The sequence below is a fragment of the Microtus oregoni genome, unplaced genomic scaffold (assembly GCF_018167655.1).
Source record: "Microtus oregoni isolate MIOR12 unplaced genomic scaffold, Mior012 000032F_ref0000030, whole genome shotgun sequence".
In the NCBI taxonomy this organism is placed as follows: Eukaryota; Metazoa; Chordata; class Mammalia; order Rodentia; family Cricetidae; genus Microtus; species Microtus oregoni.
The window spans coordinates 9,625,980-9,651,846 of NW_024543091.1; the positions used below are offsets into that span (position 1 = coordinate 9,625,980).

The 25,867-nt window shown below is 43.5% G+C and overlaps 1 protein-coding gene across 1 annotated transcript in view; it reads right to left on the reverse strand.

The window, feature by feature from the left end:
• The window catches only part of Gclc (glutamate-cysteine ligase catalytic subunit), a 43,101-nt gene extending 20,551 nt beyond the window's left edge, over positions 1-22,550 (reverse strand). The window contains exon 1 of the mRNA XM_041679794.1: positions 22,117-22,550. Coding sequence (XP_041535728.1) covers positions 22,117-22,266 — 150 coding nt within the window. The 5' untranslated portion in view covers positions 22,267-22,550. The remainder of the gene's footprint in view (positions 1-22,116) is intronic.
• Positions 22,551-25,867: the final 3,317 nt, after the last annotated feature.

Here is a 25,867-nt window from a genome sequence, read left to right on the forward strand (position 1 = left end):
ACACTGTATTCTTTTAAACGCTGCTTGGCCCTTTAGCTCTAGCACTTACAGGCTAATTCTCACATCCCGATCAACCCATCTCTAATAATCTGTGAGAACCGGTCTTACCGGGAAGATTCTAGCCTATGTCCATCCTGGGTTGGAGCTTCATGCCGTGAGCTGAGCGGGGCATGGCGTCTCTCTCAGGCATCTGCTCCTGAGAGGAAAGCTGTCGAGAGTGAGCTCACTTCCTCTTCCTCCCAGCGTCCTGTTCTGTTTACTCCTCCCACCTATCCTCTAACCAATAAAATGGGCCAGGGCAGTGCCTTTATTAGCCAATGACCTTCCTCCATCATTTCCCCTTTTTCGGTTTAAACAAAAAAAAAAAAAAGCTTTAACTTTAACATAGCAAAATTACATATAACATAACAGTTATCAAGTAAAAGTTACAATAATCTTTATCATGACTAAGGAAAACTATAACTATAACTAACTATTCTTAACTCCATCAAAGACTCCAGAAAGATATAACATTACCTAAGTAAACAAGAACTAAGAAACTTCAAACTCTAGAAATGACAGAGACATCTCGCTGCCTGGACAGTCACCCAAAGTTCCTCTGTACCGTTGGGGCATCCATCTTCAGCCTTCAGGCCCATGGTATCCAGCAGACATTTCCATAAAGCAGGAAAATTCAAAGTCAGTTCAGTCACTATCTGTTGTGTCCTGCAGAATGTCTCGCAGACTCTTTCAAAATGAATCAGGAACCCCGAAAGATCATCTCACCTTAGGCAAGTTCAGTAGTCCTCTCTCTGTGGGTTCTCTGTGTCCAGTTTATGCAATAGTCCAGGCAAGAGCAGTTTCTTGCCCAAATGGCTATCAAAACTCCATAACGAGCCTCTTCGATGCCCATCTTCCTCTTGAAGTAGATTGGTGCTGCCAGGAGCAGAGTGTCTCATTGTCATGAAAAGTCCTCAGTTATTAAAACATTAAATGTCCTATTCTGTAATCTTTGAAAGACATGAAGAATGCCTATCTAAAATATATCTCTATGTATCTAGAAAATCTAACTAACATGACTACAAGCTTTACTATTATCGATGATTATCCATTAACAACCTATATTTCTTAATTATACAGTACATATTTAAATGAACTACACAATCACAATACCTTAATCAAAATCAGAAACACTTATACATATAACAAAATTGACCTTAAATCTCTATCAAAAAAGCAAAATCTATACTAATGCAAATTATTCATACCTATATCATATCCCCCTTTAAATGTAAAAGAACGTTTATAAACCATATTTGGGAACATGGGCGCAGTTTTTTCTCTCCAAACTGCTTCCTGCTGAATGGGGGCGTCGTTAATTAGGTCTTTCATGGTATAACCTGTGTGCTAGTTTCATCTTAGTTGGCAGTTGAGCGAAGCAATTTTCTGAAGGTGTTCACACCAACCCTTCAGGAGGGCGTGGTCCATCATACCAAATCGGAATAGAAGAAATGAACAGCGTCTCATCCTCTGTGAAAACAAAATAAGAAACTCCTTTCCAAAGCATCATGTCCTTAGATCCAAATTTCAAATTCAAGGCATTTTCAAAATATCTATGTTGGATTAGTTCAGCAGCATTTATAAATAAATATCTTTTAGCATCTGTTTCTCCTTCCTCAGCATTTAAACAATTCAACGAGAGCATAATAGCATACAGTATCAAGATTCTCTGTGCATTTTCCATCTTTGTGCAGCTTTGTTTTAACCTCTATTTTGTTTATTTTTACTTTTAACTCTTTGCTTTTTGAGACAGGTTCTCTGTATCTTTGACCTGAAGTAACTCTGTAGACCAGGCTGTCTTTGAACTCTCAGAGATCCGCCTGTCTCTGCCTCCCAGGCATTGGGATTAAAGGTGTAAACTACTACACCTTGAACTCACAGAGATCTGTTTGCCTCTGCCTTCTAGGCACTGGGATTAAAGGCGTGTGCTACCACACACAACAACTCTCTTCCTTTTTTTTTTGTTTTTTACTTTAAGAACTTCAACTTTTAGTCTACATATATTTTTAACACACTTTAAACCATTCAGAAATTTTCTTTGTCTTTGAATCCCTCTTTACTGTATATCTCTCTTTTTCTGACCACAGGAGTCTTTAATTTAGCAAGCAATATCAGTAGGACTAAAGCCGTGGCTTTGCCAGCTGGATCCAGCCCATTCCATAGCTTTCCAGCCTCATGGCTGAGGTACTGGCTGTAGCCATGTTTACTGCTACAACTCTATGGCATTTCAAGGTCCCTGCCAGCAAGTGAGCTACAACAGACAACACTCAAGTCCTCTCTCGTTAGCCGGCCCTCCTGCCTCAAACAGTCAGAGTTTGCCCTGGCAGGATGGCCCAGAAAGCCAGAATTTTTAAACAGTGCAGCTTTTTTCCTGCTATGGCTGAAAACCGAAAAGCATGTGTTCAGCTTTTTGTCAACACCATTTAAGTGTTTCGTGGCAGGACCTCTTAATGAGCTGCAGGCTTTGCAGCTAAAGCTGAGTCAGGAAGCCTCTCTTAGATGAGGCGCTTGCTTGCCTCTAGCAAGCAGAGTAGAACCGAGAGATTGCTGCTACCAAGAAACCAGGCACAATGCTTTCATTTTGTTCTATAATTACTTCCCAAGCTGTCTCAGGCTTTATGTGGAAGCAGTTGTCCACGTGGGCGCCATATGAAGTAATAAGAGCGGCGGCGGGGCTGCGTCCCCAACACCCCAGCCGCCTGCCCAGCTAGCTTTTGCCCCGAAATAATTACACGGACACTGTATTCTTTTAAACACTGCTTGGCCCTTTAGCTCTAGCACTTACAGGCTAATTCTCACATCCCGATCAACCCATCTCTAATAATCTGTGAGAACCGGTCTTACCGGGAAGATTCTAGCCTATGTCCATCCTGGGTTGGAGCTTCATCCCGGGAGCGGGGCATGGCCTCTCTCTCAGGCGTCTGCTCCCTAGAGGAGAGCTGTCGAGACTTTGACCTCACTTCCTCTTCCTCCCAGCGTTCTGATCCGCCTACTCCACCCACCTATGTCCTAACTAATAAAATGGGCCAGGGCAGTTCCTTTATTAGCCAATGACCTTCCTCCATCAACTAGCCATCTTATTGATGAATTTAGGTTCCTATCAAGAATTTTTAGTTTAAGAAATGGGTGACATACTTGGTTTAGGTATGTGAAACAGAATAAGATGTTATAACCACCCGATCAATGTAGTGAAATCAAAAGGCTGGAGAATGGAGAAGGGTCGCCCGCCTGCCAGACTGCCCGCCAGCCAGACTGCCCGCCAGCATCCACAGACCCAGGACTCCTAACTAGCTCAACACTGTTGGACCATGGTGCTTTGTAATTCAGGAGGGGTCCATGAAACTCACTACCCGAATCAGTACTGTCTCCTCAGGCATGTTAAGATGTCTGCAGAGGAGCCCAAGAGAAAGGTTACCTGTGACATCTTCACACATAGACCTTAACCTTTGAAGCCTAACCTTACAGTGGAAATGTGAAATGCTTCCCACAGCTTCCTGTGCTTGAACCCTTGGCCTCTAGCTGATAGCACTGTTTTGAGAGATCGTGGAGCCTCTGAGATTAGAGATACGGCTGGCAAAGGTGGGTCACTGGGGGCTACAGCTTGAAAGCTGTGTCTGCTGCTTATGGTTCTGTCTTGAGATCTAGGCTTCCTGCCACCATGCTTCCTATACCAAAAGTTCCCACTGCTATGGACAGTCCACCCTGTCACCAGAGGTTCCCTCTCCCACAGACAGACCAGTGAAGTTCTCCTTCCAAAGCTGCTTCTGATAACCCGAAGGGGTGCTCCTCCTTTAATTCAACGGCTATGCACGTCTGCCTGGCATTATCAGTTATAGGTATCATAAGCAGATAATAAGGTTTCTAAAAGATAAGCTAAGGGCTGGAGAGATGGCTCAGAGGTTAAGAGCATTGCCTGCTCTTCCAAAGGTCGTGAGTTCAATTCCCAGCAACCACATGGTGGCTCACAACCATCTATAATGGGGTCTGGTGCCCTCTGCTGGCCTGCAGGCATACACACAGACAGAATATTGTATACAAAATAAATAAATAAATAAATATTAAAAAAAAATTTAAAAAAAAAAGATAAGCTAAGAGATAACTTTTACTTTATTGGGTCTGCATCATTTCTCTGTGTCTAAAATAAGCAAGAATATCTGTGGTCATTATACTGAAAGGACTTTGGATAGTTTCCGAGTTTAAAATTGAAATCCTAAATTTCAGAAAATCCTATCCTCAAATGTAAAGCTCCAAGAAAGGCAAAAGGGCAAAAAGCTTAAACACATTCTGTTTTATACCAGCCAAGTGAGAGACACTGAAGATGCTAATAAACCAGACTCTTAACTGGAAAACAATCATCCCATGACCTCATGAAGCAAACAGAATAGAAAATATCAGAATACTTACCACATGAGAAAGAAAAACTGACCTTTTTTTAAATAAGGCCTAAGTTTGAATGAAATCTAACAAAAGTTCCTGAGCACTTTTCAATTTTAAATAAGTAAATATAAAGCAAAATGAGGTTTTTCTCTTGCTCATTTCACGACTCCAGTGCAGCACTGTCACCTAAAAATGCTGGCAGACTGACGACCAAAGCAGGGCCAAGGGCCTGGCTGGGCCACCTAGCGGCGAGCAATAACAATGATGCCATAAGGCAAAGCTTTCCATACCTGATGCCTAAAGCTACAACCGATGACTTACATGATGATGCCCGGATTTCACCGCTCTCCCAACTGCTCCCTTGATACAACCGAAAGAAAGCTAAAGAGAAAATAACACAGCAGTGGGGGCCTCCTGTGCACGGTGACTTCAACTATTCACACAAGAGTATTATCAGTCACCACCCCCAAACTAGGTCCTTCTTACCCCTTGGAAATGTGGCACCTACAAGACCGAGTGTCACCAGAGAAGGAAAGATGTCCAAGAATTGAAGTGTTAAATTATTAGTTAGATAAAATTCAAAAAAGCTTAAAAGCAAAAGTGCCAGATAAACCCACAGTCAACTTCTCAACACCTGGGTCAGGAGATTACAGAGAAATAAGAGGTAGGAATAGGCCACGCATGGGAAGAGTATTCCTGCCTTTTCCAGGAGCAGGCAGATTATCTGGGAACTCGTTTCTTACTTCCTTTATGCTCTTTCCAGTTGCTGCCATGGAAACTATCCAGTATGGGGGCACTGAGGAAAGATCATCATGACATTAAAGGCGATGCAGGAGGAGGGGCCAGTCTGAGAGCATCTCAGAATCAATTTCAGCTAGTCCATTCAGAAAGGGACTTCTTTTTAAATTGTTTTTATTGAGCTATATATTTTTCTCCACTCCCCTTCTTCTTCCCCCATTCCCTTTTCCCATGAGCCTTATGCTCCCAATTTACTCTGGAGATCTTGTCTTTTTCTACTTCCCATGTAGATTTGATCCTTTTATGTCTCTCTTGGGGTTCTCATTGTTGTCTAGGTTCTCTGGGACTGTGAATTATAAACTGGTTTTCCTTGTTTTTTGTCTACAAGCCACTTATGAGTGAGTACATATTATATCTGTCTTTCTGGGTCTGGGTTACCTCACTCAATATGTTTTTTAGATCCATCCATTTGCTCGTAAATTTCAAGATGTCATTATTTTTTTCTGCTTGTAGCACTCCATTGTGTAAACATACCATATATTCTTTATCCATTCTTTGATTGAGGGGCATCTAGGTTGTTTCCAGGTTCTGGCTACGACAAATAATGCTGCTATGAACATAGATGAGTATATGTCTTTGTGGTATGATTGAGCATCCTTTGGATATATACCCAAAAATGGTATTGCTGGGTCTTGAGGAAGGTTGTTTCTTAATTTTCTGTGAAAACGCCACACTGACATCCAAAGGGGCTGTACCAGCTTGCACTCCCACTAGCAATGCAGAGGTGTTCTCTTTTCCCCACAACCTCTCCAGCATAAGCTGTCATCAGTGGTTTTGATCTTGGCCATTCTTACAGGTGTTAAGATGAACTCTCAGAGTTGTTTTGATTTGCATTTCTCTGATGGTTAAGGATATTGAACAATTCCATAAGTGTCTTTCAGTAATTTGAGATTCCTCTGTTGAGAGTTCTCTGTTTAGGTCTGTACCCCATTTTTTAATTGGATTATTTGCTCTTTTAATGACCAATTTCTTGAGTTCTTTGTATATTTTGGAGATTAGTCCCCAAACAGGGACTTCTTACCCACAGGTACCCTGCCCTCCAAGAGGAACAAGTTAGAGAAGGGGAAATTCAGCAAGGTTACCTAGGCAGCACTTGGGGTTACCTGCAACAGTAGTTGCCATTCTGTGAGGATTTTCTTTCTCTGGTTTCAGTTACCCATAGTCCCAAAAACTTGCTATGTGTTTCCTTCTGACAAAGATCAGTCACATAACTCTTATTACAATGTACTACAATTATTTGTTAATCTCTCACTGTGGACAGCAATTTAATTGATTTGCTTGATTTGCGGAACTCTAATGATTAAGGAGTGGGTATGCCAATTCTCTAACTCTGACTGGGCTATAAGGCCAGAATTCCAGCAACATCACATAAGCAGACTAAATATATATATACCATTCTGAAAACATATATGGGCTGCAGAGTGACTAATTCAATTTCGTGTAATCAATGTACCATCCCAGAAGTGGCAGGGGAAGAAACAAAACACTCAGCACACACCAGCATCAGACGTGTATTCTCCACAGTACACAGAATTTGAAACATGGCTGCCCAGCACCCATGAGTTATCCTTTCATTTGGAGAAAGGGACCAGTAAAAATGCCTGCACACTTTGCTATCTTTTAGTATGTATACTGCTTTCTCCATATATTAACACTTAGATCTCTGACATTTCTATTGGTGAGAGTAATTTTTATCCCATTAACTAAAAGTCACTAATATCTTTCAACAGCTGAGTCAAGAACAGAGACATAAAAATCTAGTTTTGAATATCTGTGAGCTATTGAATCAAGACAAAGACACACATAGAGGCTATTGTGAACTCTGCTGTGTGTGTTAATGTTGCCTGGAACAACCAGACATGTAATTCTAAGTCATACTGCTTGTTCAAGCAAAGGTGAGCATCTTTATGTTCATGTAAAATTATACCAATAAAAATAAAGAATCTTAATTGAGGGTGATCTAAGTACTCTGTAACATACTGAATACAGAACAGATATACAGCAAATATTTGCAGCATTGGAGGTTAAAATAACAGTAATAATACTCAGAATGTTACAGGAAGCCTGTAAGTGGTACATTTAGTAGTACAAATTAAACCTTCTACTTCCTCTTACATTTATAAAATGTAAGGCCTGGGGAAGGGAGCCAGATGCTGAAGTGTGCTGGGCATTTAGGAAGCAGTGCCTTCTTGCTATCGACTTGTGCAAAGAGGAAGTCATCCATTTCCCTAGGACTAAAGGAAAGCTTCCCTGAGAAAGACTACTTTGAGAAAGCTCTTTGTCAGCTTCTATATAAATGACAACTAAGCAATTTCCACACTCAAAGGTGTTTAACCCACCCAGCATGCACCTGACTCCTGGAGAGAAGAATCCAGTACCTGTTGTGTAAGGTGCCACGAAGTACTATTTCTCCCACAGGGTCGTGGTGGGTACTCTTTAAGCCCTAGGGATGGTCAGTGTAGGTGGGAAGGAAGGCCAAGTGTCTTATAGCTTAGACAGGTCTCCAGCCAGCCACCCCCAGAAGCTGGGTTCAGGGCCAGCCCATAGACTGCTGCTCTCCTCCAGCCTATGAGAAGCTGGACTACTGCTAGAGCCACCAGCACTCCCTCAGAGACCCAGTTTTCTCTTCACACCAACTCCTGGACAATTCCACAGCCATTCTGTTAAAATTGACAATTAAACAGTGATGGTTGGGAGTTCTTCCCCAAAGTTATTAATGTTTTGCTGTGTGGGGAAACCATTTTATAGATCTAAGCCACGGTTCAGCCGCCCATTCCACTTAACATTATTTCTTCTGTTCTTTCATTCTTCAACAAAATCCTGAGATGAGCAGGTATTGGGAACACTGAAGAGTCAAGGTCACACTACAGCTAGAAAGACAGTCATTAACACTAGAAAACTAAATTAACTGAATGGGTGCCCAAAATGTGGAGTATCAGGGCCTAATTAAATCTAGGGATCCAGAGGGCTTTCCAGATGATGTGCCATTTAATTCAAGCTAATACTCAGAAGGGACACTGGCTACACAAAAGCAAGTGTCTACAGAACATTCCTGAGACATAAATATGATGCTCTACTTCCCTATCCACTCCTGGGGAGTAGATGTGGCACGTGCTCACGCACTGGGCATCATCTCACAATAGTTCTCTTCTAATCGTAAACCCTTAATCCTGGACCATTCCCTACAGAGAGGCATTAGTAACTTATTTTGGGAGCACACTCTCAGCCATCAAGTTGGACAGCACTATTTCTATATCGAGCCTGACACACAAACCTGAAGAACCTGTTGGTGAAAGCCATAGTGATATTACTTGATTTTTAACCACCCCATAGTAGGGAGAATCTGAATGTCAAAACCAAGAATATTTGTGCTGAGTACAGTGTAAAACTGAGTGAGAAATCTGTGGTGGTTTGAATAAAAATGGCCACCACAGGCTCATGTATTTGAATGCTTAGTCATCAGAAAGTGGAACTCTTTGAAAGGATTAGAAGGATTAAGAGGTGGTCTTGTTGGAGTAGGTGTGGCTTTGTTGGAGGAAGTCTGTCACTGGGGGTGAGCTTTAAGGTTTTAAAAGTCTCAGACAGGCCTAGACTCTCTTCTCTCTTTGTGTGGCTGGTGGATGAGGATGTAGCTCTCAACTACTGCTCCAGTGTCAGGCGTGGCCCCATGCTCCCCACCATGATGATAATGGACTTACTCTCTGAAACTGTGAGCCAGCCCCCAACTAACTGCTTTCCTTTTAAGGAGCTGCCATGGTCATGGTATCTCTTCACGAAGCAATACAACAGTGACTAGGACAAAATCCTAAAGCAGGAATTTTCATACCAAAATTTGAGATGGGTCAGGTTTGACTCAAAGTGGACCCCAGTGTTATCTATCATAAATGTCAGAACTGTGCATTTCTGGTCATGTTTAGCAGCTTTGGCGTACAAAGTGTAAACTACTGTGGTTTTCTGCCTGTGATAATATGGAAATAATTGGCAAGATGTTAACAGTAAATTGTTCGTGCCTCAAAAAGGTTTTCAGTGGAATCTGAAAACATCTCATGTATCATAACTGTCCCTTCCCCTCTCACATATACTTCAAGATGTCAATTTATGCCACAGAATTATACAATACACTCTAGGGGAAGTTTAGATATGTAGAAATTAAACTTGGCCTCACCCTGCTCTGGTCTTTGGTTGGCATCTGGCATGCTTGATTAGGACAGTAGCTTCCAGAGCTGGCTGCTTTATTAATTATTAATCTCATATTAATTATTAACCTCAATTTTAACACTGCATAAGTGAACTTCTCTTGTAGGCGGACTTACTTCTCTGAGTCACTTTGGTCCACAGAGGAAACTTTTCACATGCCTGGTTTAGTGAGAAGAGGCCCATGTGAAAAATGAAGACTTTAAGAGAAAAATGGGATTGCGATTCTCACAAAAGGAAAAAGATCATGTTCTCCATATTTAGACTTTAACATAAAATAAAATTTCATTTATCTGATGTGAAATAGAAGTCCCAACTAGAACACTTCTATTGTGTAGAAAGGACAGAAACCCAGGAGATACCAGAATTCTGACCTGGACACAGTGACAGTGGCACCAAAGAGCCATGAATGCAGACTCCTCCCTAATGCTTACAAGTTTTTCCACATTAATCTCTGACTTGGGCATGTCAGTCTCCTCCTCCCATTACGTGGGTTCTAGGAGCCCCACTTAGGTTGTCGGGGTGCGGGGCAAACCATCTTTATCCACGAAGCCATACAGTCACCCCTGCTCTTTTATGCTTTAAGGATGACATAAAACATCCATATTTTAGGCCTCTTAATTTAAGTTAGCTATTTTTTAAGTGATTCAATTTTTCTTGGCATGTCATTTTAAATTTTCTGACATGTAGCCAGGCGGTGGTGGCGCACGCCTTTAATCCCAGCACTCGGGAGGCAGAGGCAGGCGGATCTCTGTGAGTTCGAGGCCAGCCTGGTCTACAAGAGCTAGTTCCAGGACAGGAACCAAAAACTACGGAGAAACCCTGTCTCGAAAATCAAAAAAAAGAAAAAAAAATTCTGATATGTATGAAGCCCTCCCTTGTTTATGAACCTAAGAAGGACACATATCAGGTTATCAATGCGAAGTCTGTCTTGGCCACCAATAACGCACAGTATTGTAAATATAAGCAGTTATTTACCTCAAAACAACCCTGATTCTAGATTTTAACTTTAGCCTCTAGATTTCAAGGGCAATTGAACTCCTTAGCTCTTTCCCAAAACAAACTACGTCCCGTGTCAGAGTTCCAGTTCACATGTATGTGGACTACAAACAAACTACGTCCCGTGTCAGAGTTCCAGTTCACATGTATGTGGAGGACACGACACGGAATCTGCTTCCCACTCAGAGGCTGTTTGCAATCAACTGTTGAGAAGTAGGCAGAGCTGGGGAGTGGGGTGAGGTCACCATCTCAGAGTGTGAGAGCCGTGCATGCTGCAGTGTTTCCTCCTAGGTGTTCGCGCTTAGAGAGGTGAGCAAACACACCCCCTTTCCATATACTTACTTGTCCTAAATCCTGTAAGAAACAGGAGAAACTCAGGGGGTATAGTGGAACCAAATCATGTAACAAGTAGTAGGGGCTTAAAACAGGTAACCCCAAAGCACCCACTGTACTCAGAGACAAGATGATAGTAACACAAGTCCCCTTTCTCCCAAACACTGAAATACCATTCCAAAATATTAAGAATATGAACACAGATACTCTCTGCTAATCATAGCTCATAAGGGCAGTGTCAGGGTCCCATTCCAAACCTGCTCCTGATGTTAGCAGGCTGACCACTAGAGTCATTCCAGCCTGCTTTAGACATGACTTGGGACATTTAAACAAGCTGAATCATGCCTAAAGGTCAAGAGCCTCTGGTCCAGCATAGGCTGCCTAACTGTAAGGCAAGCTCAGCATGAGTATCTTATGAATAGGGCCAGCTTGCCAGCATATTGCCTGGGAAGGTTGCAGTCATGGACTCAACTTGTCAGCCTTTGTCCTCGAGATACACAAGGAACACTGTCATTCTCGCAGTGCTGGCACTCACTGAGTACTGCCATCTGATAATGAGAAACGCTTAAGCTTAAGTTTGCCTCTATTAGGGCTCTGCGATGCATACATGTCCTCATGAAGAGTGACACTACTTGCCACCGTCCCTTGCCCTCCCCTTCTTTTCCCGATCTGTTGTCAAGTCTGTACACACCATCCTTGCTCCTGCCTGCTTGCGCAGCAACCCGGGAGAGCAGTGGAGAATCTCAACAGTCCACTTGGAACCTGGGAACCACACACCTCACTTTCCTGGTGGTTTTTGTTGTGTTTTGTTTTGTTTAAGCAATATGAAGATAATACCAGCTCCATGGGCTCCAGGGAGGAATGGCACCAAACACTGCCTTTGTAGGCTTATTGGTTTCCATCTCTATAACAGGGGCAGAGTTTTTCAAGTTGGTTACACACCTTGGTGGTCATGGTAGGTACTATTAATACTAGAAAACATGAATTTATTGCAACAGAGAAAAGAACATTCAGGTGACAAAAATAGTTTCACTTGGAATTTTATTTTAGGTCTAGCCTTACTTAACTGAAAGTTACTTATGTACAACATGTGCAATTCGGCTGACCCGGGGGTCCTTCTCAGAGCAAGAATCCCCAACAGTCTCCCAGGAGCTTTAGGTCAACTGCCATCCTCCACCGGACCCCTGCCACCACACAGCAAACACACTCGCCCTTCTGCTTCTCCAGGAACCACACAGGTCTGTCAGAGCACTCCCGTGTTACTTCTTCAGGGAAACTTGGTAGGTCTCACACAACGACCCTACTAAAGCGGCCACTCACACAGTAACAGGTAAACCACCTTACATACTCTGTTTCCCAGAAGCCCCTGTACCTAAATGCACTCTGGCTACCCAAGGTTGTGTCTTCAGAACACAGGCTCACAACCCTCCCCACACACGAGTGGGAATCTGAAATGCAGTGTGCTCTGCTACTAGCACTAAAACACTTTTTTTAGGTCTTCAGACTTCTTTATGCAATTTCATTTCTTTTTTAGCTATAATGAAGCAAGTCGCTGGAGTTACACAGGTGGCCTTACTGACTCCCATTCTTTGTCACCTTAATCCATTTTCCGTAGTTCAGTCTGAGCCAAGTAATAAGACTGCCAAGCTCCTCAGAACTGAGAACAGATAAGTGATTCCTGGGTAGGAGCTGGGGGTGAAGTGCATGAACTTTGTGCTTTCAGGACTTCTGTTGACTTCCTGCTCTTATTCTACTTGACTAGAAGAGCCAACAGATCATAAGGCCCAGAACCAGCTACTTCTTGGTCCACCAGCATAGGCAGGACTACTGAGGAGTGCCAGGCTTTTAAAGTAGCTTTTAATTCCCTTTTAGATGTCTGAGTCTTGCAGCTCCAGAATAAATTCCATGAGGATTTATTTCTTATTAACTTTCCAAGCTTTCCAGTCACTGCTGTTTTCTCTGAGCATCTTCAACATCTAGAGAAGTGTGCCTGATTTCAGACACTCTAGGACATTGCCTAGCTCCGCCATGCTCTAAGAATTCCAGCCCCTAACTCCTGTGGTTGATTTCAGTGAGATAAAAATCACATCTGCTATAGATATGAATACTTTGTCTTGGTGTGGATCTTGGTTTATTGATACAAATTTAAGGTCAATTATGTTATATGTGCATTTAAAAAAAATTTATTATGTATACAGTACCTGCATGCATGCCTGCAGGCCAGAAGAGGCCCCAGATCTCATTACAGATGGTTGTGAGTCATCATGTAGTTGCTGAAGAAGAGCAGAGAGTACCCTTCACCACTGAGCTATCTCTCCAGCCCCTGTTATATATACATTTCTGCTCTTGATTAAGGTATTGTGTTTGTGCAGCTCATTTAAAAATGTCATGTATAATTAAGAAATACAGGTTAATAGATAGTTGTCTATAATAGTCAAGATTGTTGTCATGCTAGTTAGGTTTTCTAGATGTACAGAGATGTATTTCAGGTGGATAGATATTCTTTAAATCTTTCAAAGATTTACAGAATATGGCATTTAAAATGTTTAAGAACTTAGGACTTTTCATGACACATCTGCTCCTGGAAGCACCAATCTACTTCAAGAGGAAGATGGGCATGGAAGTGGCTCCTTATAAAATTGGTTAGCCATTTGAGCAAGAAACTGCTCTTGCCTGGACTGCTTGATGGTATGCTGTATGAACTGGACATGCAGGACCTGCAGGAAAATGACTGCTGAAGTTGCCTAAAGAAAGTAAGACAGTTCTTCAGGGTTCCTGCTTCATGAAAGAGTCTGCTGCTAGACATGCTGCAGGACACAAAGAAGAAAGCAACTGACAAACTTTGCCAGTACAAAGCATAAGAGATCTTTTAAATTTCCTGCCTCATGGAAAAGTCTGCCAGATACTATGGGCCTGTAGGCTGAAGATGGATGCCCCAATGGTATAGAAGAACTTTGGGTGACTGTCTAGGAAGCAAGAAGTCTGTCAATTCTAGAGTTTTGGAGGTTGCTTACAATGAATTTATTGTTTACATAGGTAATATTACATCCTTCTGGAGTCTTTGATGGAGCTGAAGAAAGATCATTATAATTATAAAAGATAGAGTAGGTCTAAAACTTTAGACTCACAAAAATAGGATAGATGATACAGTATTTTCAATAATTTGCCAAATGTAAATTGTTGGCAAATTGTCTTGTCTTTCCGCTTGTTTGAGACAGTCTGCCACTTTTCTACTGTGTATGCCAGGCTAACTGGCCCACAACTTTCCAGGGATTGTCCTGTCTTCACCTCCTGTGACCTTGTAAGAGTACTGGTATTACCAATGCAGGGACTACTACAGCTGGGCTTTCACAGGGATTCGAACTCAGGTCTTCATACTCTGTGGCAAGTACTTCATTCACTGAGCCATTTCACCAGTCCACACCTCAGATTTTTAGTGCTTTCCAAGAGTTTTACCAAAAATATTCAGGAGTCCCTTACTTTACGGTTTCTGCTAAATCAGTATGCCTTTTAGAAACAAAGACTTAACAGAATCTTAAACGGGTACCGCAGGAAAACTACAAAGAAGATGAAGGATGCGTGTGGACACCTGTATCAGCTGGAATATCTGTCTGTAGAGAACTTTTGTTAAACTACAAAATCCTGACAACAGACACAATCTGAACACAGCACATTCCAAGACAGTCCAACAGAGCAGGACAGAGCAGGACCACAGCCAGATTTTCTGGTTACTTACTATGATGTACCAAAAAAATGTTAGGGAGAAAGAGCTCTTGCCCACATGTGTGAGGACTTTAGGTTTGATACCCAGGTGCTACAACACAAAAATCTCTGCTAGCAAGCACCACATGCTTGAGTGTGAATCTGTCTCTATGGAGCAATACTAACCCATTGTTTCAGGCTATTATCAAATGACCTGGAAGAATCAGCTGTTGTGTGCATTCCATGATTTTTCAAAATTTATATGACATTTAGAACATTCTCAAACAGTATTAAAAGTATTAAAAGCACTTGTCTAGGATACACGAAGCCCTGATTCGAATCCCTGGCACTATAAAACAAAGGGATACCAAAAGAAACAAGAAAAATTTGGCTGAATTTTGGTTGAGTGTCTTAGAACCAGGAGGACTGCCAGCTTGGACATAGTATATAGGCAGAGGAGCACAGAGCTGTAAGGACAACAAAGTGGAGAGACTTCCATTTCCTACTCTTACTCAAACAAACAGTGATATAAAACCCTAACAAACAAGAAACGCCCCGTCTGCAGAGCCTCTGCACTAAGAAGAACTAGAATTCACTAAGTCAGTGTTATGCAGAAGTGCCCTAAAGACACAGGTATTCAGACTCCAACCAAATCCTAACTCAGGAGTACTGGGTAGAGAGTGCAGAAGTGTGCAGGTTTTTCTGAGCTACTCATGAGCTATAAAAACAATCCTTCAAACGATTCTCAGCTAGATAATGATATTCCGGAAGTATTATGGAAGCATACAGGGATACATGAACCCTGAGCACCTAACACGGTAACATTCCTGAGCATGGAAGCATGCTCAAAATGGGTTGGGGGCCACCAATGGCAGGAGACCTGAAATGTCAAAAGCAATTGTTAGAACCACACTAATTATTATAATTCACTCTGTCCACAAAGCTGAATTTAGTAAGGTTGCAGGATAAAAGACAAATTTAGAAAATCAGCAAGATATATGGCCTTGTATGTGCAAAACCAATACACTGAAAGCTACAAAACACTGCCGAGAGAAACTAAGGATGTAGAGATGAGGAGAGACGCACTTCTTCATGAGTAGGGAGATTAAATGCTTACGTATCAATTCTCAAATTAATATGTGCACTCAATAGTATCCCAATGAGATAAAAAAATCTCATAAGGGCTTTTTTTTTTTTAATACACTCTACCTGGTTCTACAAGTCATGGATTCAGTGTATCTAAACAGAGAGGGTATTTCCTGACTTCATTCTCAAAGAAACCAAAGGAGAATGTTATCAGCGCCAAGACAGTGCAACAAATGTGGAAATAAAACGACAGCGAGCAGCAAGGAGGTACACTTTGGGAGTGAAGGAAAGCTAGTCCTCCCAACAAGCACTGGAGCAGCATTCAATAAACACATACATGCGTATGCACACACACAAAACACAAGGTATCTTTCTTTTCCAGGGAGTAAGGGAGAAAACCAGAAGCTTTGTAATGTCTATGAAGAAATTGTTTTTGCTTCAGACAAGAAGTTAATATCCAGAGTTTATGAAAACTGCAGAAATTAAATACCAAGGCAATAAAACTGTCATTCACTGAATGGACAAATGAATTGGACAGTGCCTAAAAGAGAAACACAAATGGTCAGTGACTACTTATAAAGCATGCAATACCCCTAGCAATCAGGAAAATGCACATGAAAACTACGGAGATACCAGCTCACCCTAGTCAGAATGGCTGTCATCAACACATCTGACAAATGTTACAAAGGATATGGAGAGAAAGGAACCCTTATTCACTGTTGGCAGGGGTACAGACTGATGTAGCCATTATGGAAATCAGTTTGAAGATTTCTCAAAAAATTAAAAATAGAAATACCACATGACTCAGCTGTCTCACTCCTAGGCATTTACCCACAGAACTCCATACTCCACCATATGAGATATTTGTGTCCCGTGTCTATCACTGCTTCATCCATTACAGAAAGAAACTGAAATCAACTTAGTTGTCCATCAGCAGATGGATAATGAAAATTTGACATATTGTACATATGTATGTACACACAGACACACACACACAATTTAGCACTAAAGAAAAAAATGTGATCACATAACTTGTAGGAAAATGGATAGACTTGATATGTAATATAAAGCAAAGTCACACAATCCCCAAAAGAAAAAACCACTCATATTCTCTCTTATATTTGGAAGCTAGCCAATACCTGTAAACAAATGTACACGTAGGTATAGTATAATATAAAAAAAAAGCTAAATATTAGGGGATGAGGAAATACTGGATGCAGGTGATGGACACAAATTATCAAAGGATAGAAAACTAATCGCGTTTCTACTTCTATTCGTTTTTGGTAGTGGATATACAGATATATTCATTCAAATGTCATCATATAAAATCCAGCATGAAACGCCACAGTTTGTTCTGAAACGCTATTCTGTCCAAACATGGCCCATGAATAGAATTGTGTGAGAGAACTCTAGGTGCTTGTGAGAAAACTCCAAGAAAACAAGAGTCTTATGACCTCAGTATTTTCAAAACAAGAACTGTTCTTGGAATGTATTTTCAGGCTCCTCCCAGTTGTTTCAGATAGGAAGTCCTTCCTTCAGGTTATCATTATTGCTTGCTTGCTGGTATCATTCAATTAAATGTTTAAACTATCCTTTCAACGCCCCTATGGAAAAACATGTTTTGGGTTTTGTTTTGTTTTGCCACGTGTGGCTTGTCCTTGTAATTGTACACTTTATTCATGTGATTCTTCTTACCCTTCAGAATATACACTGTCTGAAGCTCTAAGACTGCCTATTGCAGGAGACTTTAGTCTACCTCATTCATCAGCTCCACCCCTCAGGTCCCGCCATCTCTAGAGTGGAGACACTATTCTAACTGCAGCAGAAGATCATTGAGTCTTTGGGTTTGGTCTAATTTTGTTTGTTCTATTTTTCTTTTTTTATTTGCAAGATTTTGTTATTGATAAAATTTAAAATAAATAAAATTCAAAAAAACTGAATTGTGTTCAATAGTATATTCTAATAAATCAATAAATGTGGTTCTGAAATATAATTGAGATTCTGAAATGCTATTTTATTATTATAATTTTATTCTTTTGTGTATGTTTATGTATGTCTGTGCACCACATGAGTGTAGTACTACCCTCAGAGGCCAGAAGAGGGTGTTGTATCCTCTAGGACTGGAGTCACAGATGACTGAGAGGCCATGTGGGTAATGGTAACAGAATCTGGGTTCTCTGGGAGAGTAACCTAACAAGTGCTCTTAACTATTGAGTCATTTTAAAATTCCACATAATCTACTAAGCTAATGGAGCAGATCTAATTGCAAAACACAACACAACAAAACAAGACACCAGCTACTGTGGAATGTCTCACCCACAATGACCATGGTTACTTAAAGAGATATAAAGTGAAGCCTGGTGGCACAGGCCTGTAACCCTAGCTACCTGGAAGGCTAAAGCAGGAGGATCACAAGTTCAAGGCCTGCCTGTTTCAAAATTTTAAATAGGGCTGGGGCTATAGCTCAGCGGTACAGTGCTTGCTGTGCATCCTGGAGATGAAGAAAACTTGGAAGAAGCAGGTTTGCACAAGACATTCTTTGAGAACTACTGTATTTGCTTACAAATCTGAAAATGCTTCCTTTCTGCACACTAACTTTGCATTGCTTAACATTTTTATTAACATATATTACTTAAGAAAGGTCTCATCTTTACCACATTTGGGGCAGAGATGAAGAAAAGGACAGACACACAGAAAAGCTATGCTCGCTCTGATGGTGCAGCACCAACCAACCACACACAGGATGTAAAACACTCTACTTGTACACACAGTCAACACCCCACTCAAATCAGAGGAAAGTTTGTCAATTTCCTAGGAGTCTGAGGCCTTGGTTTGTCCTTGACATGACTCAACTCAAGCATACATGTTCACTCAGAACTTCACTTGCTCCATGCACACCATGACAGCGCCATGGCCTGCTTCGTTTAAGTGCTGTAAAAGGGGATTTGGTAACATGCCAAATTTTAGAATCAGGTTTCAGTTCTGCTATTAAGTAACAGAAAAGGCCGTATACACAGTTGACAGTAATAATAAAAGGTAGTTATTGCTATATAGATTTCCCAGATCAATAAATTCCCTTTCTTTTCTGGGAAAAGTGGAGATTAAACCAAGGGCCCTAGGTATACTAGGAAAGACTCCCTAAATGAACTGTGTCCCTAGCTCTGCATCGGTATTTATTAGTTTCTTTGAGACAGGGTCTCTTTATGTAGCCCTGGCTGTCCTGGAATTCACTACATAGACCAGGCTGACCTCTTACTACATAGACAAGGCTGACCTCACAGAGAGATCCCATGCCTGTGCCTCCTGGACACTGGGGGGGGGGGGGGGGGAGGGGGGTTTGAAGAAGTGTGCCACCACACCCAGCTTCCTCCAACACTACACACTCACCGAGCTATAAACAAAACCTGTACCTGGTTCTTCAAGTTAAAATTCCATTTCCTAAAGAAACATCATAATAAATGGTGGCTAGAAGTAGGACCTGTCATACTAAAGGTGAAATAGGCATGTATAGGAATAAGAAAAGACAAACAAAATAGCAAAGCCAGTCATGGTTCCAAGGGAAACAGCCTAAAAACAAACAACAAACCACCCAAAAATAAAAATAAAACAAATAAACAAATACCTAGCCAAACTGTACATACCTGAACTTGAAGGCTTGAAGAAATAAGAGAAAGTGAAGCAAGCAGGTTCAAGATCCAACTCAGTTTGGCAAACACTAAACACAAGGTTCTTTCTCATGTGGAGATATAAACACTATCCTCGTACACAGAGCCACACATTTCTGAAGAGGCAGGCTCTCTTCCAAACACAACCATGACCAGTTTTAAGGTTTGGCTGCAGTTCTTTCTGTTTTTTTCCAACCAAGCCCAGGGCCCAATAGATGCAACGTCAAACCTTGTAAAGCAGTGGTTCTCAACCTCTTAATGCCGTGACCCTTTACTACAGTTCCTCATATTGTGGTGACCTCAACCATAGAATTATTTCGTTACTATTTCTTAACTGTAATGTTGCTACTGTTATGAATCGTAAATATCTGATATGCAGGATATCTGACATGTGATCCCCAAAGGGGTCATGACCCACAAGCTGAAAACTGCTATTGTAAAGTAATATTTGGTATCAGGCCTACCCAGCGTAACATATCAACCTGAAACACTTCTACCAGCAGGGCTGGTCCTCATCTCCAGGGCCCACACCACTCACCACACCTTTCTCTATTTTTATCTGCTCAGTCTGTTTCTCAGTTATTCCCACGGCTTCTACTTAGACTGTGTGTAGGAACCAACCAGCCTTCAGACTTCTCAAGGTATGCGACAGCAAACTCTCCCCATGCACAAGGACTTGTGCTGACTTTTAGCTCTTGAGGCTGACATCAACAAATACTTCAGCAGGAGACCGCCAGAAGTGAAAGAACCGCCACAGAGTCTAGGAGAGGCTCAGTATCTGTACTCTGAAGGTCAAAGGCAGCAGTCTGAACTGAGGAGGAGAGCAATGCTTCACTGAAGAGCCATTTCAGGAGAAATGGCAGGGTAGGGAATTCGCCTCCTAGGAACTTTTTGAAATTCTAATTCTTCCGAGTGTCAGGCTATTATGAAGTAAACTCTCAACACTGGAAGGCTGGGGAAAATTCGGCTTATAGATTTATATATCAGTTATGACAGAATATTTGCAAAAAGAAATTTGGAAATGTAGTTTCAGCAGCCACTAAGTTTTCACAGAACATTCTTGACATCATATCACATAGGAGCCATTTTAGTCAGGCACCTTACTAGAGGATTACACACAACTCCAAAAGTTCAACTTCCCAACAGACATGCCTAAAGTAGTTAACTGGCTCAGTGATCGTGGCAGAAGTCTTTAAACCCAGCACTCAGGAGGCAGAAGCAGGAAGATCTCTGTGAGTTCAAGGCTAGCCTGGTCTACAGATAGAGTTCCAGAACAGCCAGAGCTACACAGAAGTAATCTGTCTTTAGAAAACAACACCAAGTGTTAACTGGCTACAATGCTGAACTCGTACAGTCGGAAGACAAGTGCACAGGGTTGCCAGGCTGCTCCACTCCTTGAAATGTTTGTGGGGAGAAAGGCAAACCTCGTCCTAACACCACCCACCAATGCCTCTCATGAGGGAATTGTGTGCAGTACATACATTTGACGGGGCCTACTCTACAGCTCTTCTCAGGTCGGCTTACTCAGCAGGGGCAAGCCACTTCAAACAGGTAGTTGTACGTGCTCTTCTTGCCAACAGGGGGAGCACTCACCCCCCACCTGGAGAGAGGATCCGGGCAGTCCCTGGTTAGAGAAATGACAGGAGGAAGGGGGCTCTCTGGGGTGCACAGCTGTGCTTCAGCTGCATCCATCTCCTCTGGACGTAGTTCTACCCGCAACAACAATTACAAAGACATTAACTACCCCTCCCCCCCCCTTTTTTTTAATGGAGTATGGAGTCCTAGTTAAACGTCAAAAAAAAATGCAAAAATAAATTGATTGTTCAAGAGTGGCTAGTTCCATGACAACTTCAAAGGATGCCACAATTGGCTGCCAACCATACCAGGCACACGGTTAGGCCCTCGGAAAAACAGGTGAACGAGAAGCATGTCCCTGCCCTGTAAAACGACACACAAAACCCAGATGAATAACTGTCAGATGTTGCAAATAAACAGAACTTTAGACTAAAATTGGAGAACAGCCAAACATGTCCCTTTTCTTCCTTGTAGAAATGTGAATTATTAGTCCTTATACTTTCCTAGTTCAAGCATAACTCTTCCAGCTGCAGACGGCAGAGACATCTACCAACACGAGACACAGAAAAAATAACGTTTTGCAAGAAGATAGTGCATGAGGGTGCAGCAACACTTGAAACTTAGCCCAAGGGTGATAATACTATTATTACGGGAGCGGCACGCTATCTATGGTAAATGCCAAACTCACACAACAAAGGGACAGACTCCTCGAGAGGTCATTTAACTTTATGTATCTTATATCAGTGTGTTAAAAAAAAACAAACAAACAAGAAACGCATAAAGCTAAAGAAACGACAGTTTTAGCGTTGCCGATTTTGATTCCAAACAAACGGGTCCCAGAGACCGTGAACAGGTTTTAGCACCGACTGGTTTAGCTGCAGGATCTAACCAGCCTTCCCTAACCTTGAAGTTGTAAGCATTTACAGTTAAACGGGATAGCTAAGTCTTCCGGACTGTTGAGAGACAGCCCCAAGCCCTTGGATCTAGTAATGTATTTGTTTAAACGTAGCACTCAAAGTTGGCGGACAGGTGTGTTTTGTGACAGCCGTTTAAAAAGAACCTAGATGATGGAGGGCCGAAGCAAACACTCCGGAGAAATAAAACGTGACAGCAAGCCAACCGGGGCAAGTTAGTCCCGTTCACACACTCATCTCCAAGGTGACTGGTGTGACGGGGCGGCGGGAGGCAGGTACACACTCAGGCACACACACACCCCTCCTACATAGGCCCTCCCAGGATCTGAGCGGCTTTCGTCCCGACAAGAATGAATGAGCTCCAGGCGCAGCGCCGAGCCCGGCCGGCGACGGGGCCGCGGGCGGCCTGGCCGAACAAAGGCGCGCGGGCTCACCTCGTCACCCCACTTGAGTACGTCCTTGTGCCGGTCCTTGACGGCGTGGTAGATGTGCAGGAACTGGAGGATGCCGTGCCGCCGCACGTGGTCGGCGTGGCGCTTGGTCTCCTCCCAGCTCAGCGGCGAGCCCTGGGACAGCAGCCCCATGGCCGAGTCCTCCTCCCGGCCGCAGCTCCGCCCTGGGGGCGCCCTCGGGCCGCGCGGCGGGCGTCCCGTCCGTTCCCGCTCCGGCTCGGACCCCGCCGCGCGGGTGACAGCCCGGGACACGGTCTCTCGCCACCTCCCGGTCTCGCGCTCCCACGCCCGCCCTGCGGTCCAGGCCGCCGCGGCAGCGCTCCACTCGGCACCGCTGCACTCGGCGCTGCCGGTGTCGTGCACTGGCTTCCTACTTGCGAAGCAAAGCTGCGCCGGCACAGAGCATGCCCAGTTCCGCGCCTGCCGCTCCGTGCGCCGCGCTCCGGATTTTATAGGCTGCGGCGGGGGCGGGGACCGAAGCGGCGGGGCGGGGGCGGGGCTCAGGCCGTGGGCGTTCGCGGGTGGCCTGGCTATCAGCGAGTAAGAACAGAGAAGTTATAATCCCAAGAGATAAAAATCCGGGTCAAGAAAAAATGATGGAATGGGATGTAAAGCAGACCAGATTGTTTTTTAAGTGGGAAGGGGGCCTCATGTTTACAACATGGTGAGACAAAAAGATGTGTGGTGAAAAAATATTACCTCGGGAGTCAGCTAGAATATCTACTCAACTCTTCGAACCTGTATAAAGTTAGACTAATACTTTTTAATGGGTGTTGTACATGGCTTGGATTTGTAGAATCGATTGCTGGTGATTTGCATGAATTCATGTGTCTACAAGAGGTCCGGCATATAGATGCAGTTACTGTAAATCGTCTAAGTTAACTATTTGTCTATGATAGGATCTGGTTGGTACAGACATCATTCATTCTGCAGAAGAAGTCTTGTGACTATCTCCACATGGGCAGTGTGAGGAGCAATCTTCAGAAGTTCCCCCATCTCAGAACCTAGGATTCACCCAGCACCAGGTTAGAGAGCTTTACCATGCCTGCTTGAAGGCACTAGAGCTGGATTAGGTGGGAATGAAGGGAACGTAGCACCTAGCCCCTGAATAACTGTTCGATTAATGTTTTGCAACCGGATAAATATATGCAGTAACTAGCTGATCCATTCCTGGACAGAGGGCAAAAAACATTTATTACACCCTTTCTCCTAGATTGTAGTTACATATTTTTTTTTTTTATGTACTTAGAGACAAGATCTCACTAGTAATCCGACCTGGCCTTGAACTGCCTGGAGCTTCCTGAGTTCTGGAATTATAGGTATGAACTTCTACACCTGTCTTAGAGTTAATGTTTAATAAACACTAGTCACATGTAATAAACACTAATCAATGAATGCATGACAAGAATATTTTCTCACTGCCTTCATGTTGAATGTGCCCATCAAAGAACTTGGGACCGTGGAAATTGAAGGTATGCTGTGATTTCCACAGTGGGGGTGTATGTAATTGTGCGTGTGCATAGGTTAGATGATATCTGCTGAGACGATGACATTAATCACTGGAATAAAAAAAAACCCAACTCCTTCAAATTTTCCCCACCCACTCACCTCTGCTGCTTACTGTCCCTACCTTACTGTGTGCTTCCCACCAGCCCTCCTGCAGACGGATGGCCATTAACCGCTGTGTTCTGGTCCTCCTTCACTCTGTCTTTGAGCCCTGGTTATTCTGTCTTGTGTCTGTATGCGTATACACCTCTGCTAATATACACATAACACTATATATGTCAGATGGTGACTTTCTTTGGAGTAGAGCTGACGTGTGTGTGTATTTTATACTTCTAGAAAAGTGCTCCATATAGCCTACTGCTTAATAAGTGTCAGCCTCTGTGTGGAAAGAGACGATATGGGGAGAGGGAGCAAAGCTGTTTCACTTGTATGTAAACGAACCCAAGGCTCATTTGGTTAGTCTCAGCATTTCGCCCTCCATTTCCATACACCTGCATGATTCAGCACAATAGCCACCAGCCTCCAGTGGCTATTAAGTATTGGGTGTGCCACGGACGTGACTGAACAAGTGAATTTTTAGTTTCATTAAACTTAATTGTGCTAAATGTTTCAGATTGATTTCACTTGGCAGTGGTGTCTCAGATCTGTAAACACCCCCTCACTGGAGGTTGTGATAGGGCTACCACAGACCTGAGGCTAGACAACAACAACAACAAAAAAAAAACCCACCACCAACAAAAAACCAAAACTCTAAAATTTCATCTTTCGGTAACAGGGACACGTATACATAGATTTGGAACAAGTTGGGAATGTGAACACACTGAATTTTCAACTGTAAATTTTTATGGAATCGAAATGCAAATGAAGTCTTCCAATGAAAATTTAGTGACCCAGGAGACTAGTGTTGAAGACTTACAACAAAAGTAAAAATAACTCACTAAAAATCATACTTATTACATGCTGACACACTAGATTTCAGGCGTTTGGCTAAAATAAATAGCACATTATTTACGTTGCTCTACTATTTTCTTTTCAGTTCTTTAAGGTGGCGACTGAAAAATTTTGACCCGTGGCCCGCACGAGCTATACCTCGTTGAGTAGAAACAGCTGGGGCAGACTTGTTTACACGTTGGAAAGCACTTTCTCCATACACCTGCTCTGTTTTCTCAGAGACCAGGAAGCGGTGTCCAGGGAGAGCCTCAACTCAATGTCAGGAGGAAAGAGATTTGCACGGTTCAGTAAACTGAACAAGTTCTAGCACAGTCAAATTCCGACACGATGCTGAACGTAGTGGCTATTTAATCGGTGATCTGAGTTGACCTGCATTGGACTGGGGTTCACCATCGCGTTGGGAGTTCACAGGCACCATGTCCGAATTTTGAACGGTCACTCCCACGCAGAGGTCTCAGAACTCCGGAAGATAACTTAGGCACAGACACTGTGGCGCCACTGGGCAGATCTGCCAAATTTTAAGTCATGCTCCCTGCAGTGCCTTTAGCTATGTTCAAAAAGAAAAGAGGCACCCACGAAATGAACGTTCAGCAAGCGGCTCGCTTCTGCCAGTGCTTTCTTTGCACCTGCACGTCTCCAGGATGGCACGGAACAGAGTGCAAACCCGTCGGCAGGGTTCAGAGGGGGGAGCATAGTTTTCAGCAGGCAGCGATTCCGGGGGGATGCTAAGAGGAGAAAACGCTCCCAGCTTGTAGAACCAGCTCTCCCCTCACAGGCGCATCCCGGAGGAAAAGCTGGGTGTCTCGGGGCACCCAGCCGTGCACGCAAACTCTGTGCGCCCACCGAGCCGGCGAGCGACCGCACGCGCGCGCGCGCTCAGGCCCCGCCCGCCCGCCGGCCGCGGGAAAACCCGGCCGCGGAGCTGGCGCGGGCCCGGCAGCGCCAGGGCGTCGTCGCACGCCCGCCGTTGTTGTGGTAGCGCTGGCCACGTGACCGCCCGACCGCCTCTCCGGCGCGCCGTGCCGCCTCACCGTGACTCAGCACTCTGCGCGGGCTGCTCGCCCTCCGGGTCTGGTCCCGAGCGGAGGCTGTCGCGTACCCACAGGAAGGTCGTTGTCGTAGCAGCCGTTTCAGAGACGCAAGTCCGGACCGCGCGTCGGTCTTCGGGCGTCACGCGATTACGTTTCCTCGTTGGCGGCTTTGCTGAGATCCTGGGAGGGGAGCGGAGGCGCTGTGCCCTGGGGACTCGAGCTCCCCTGGGTCTGAGACGGTGCCT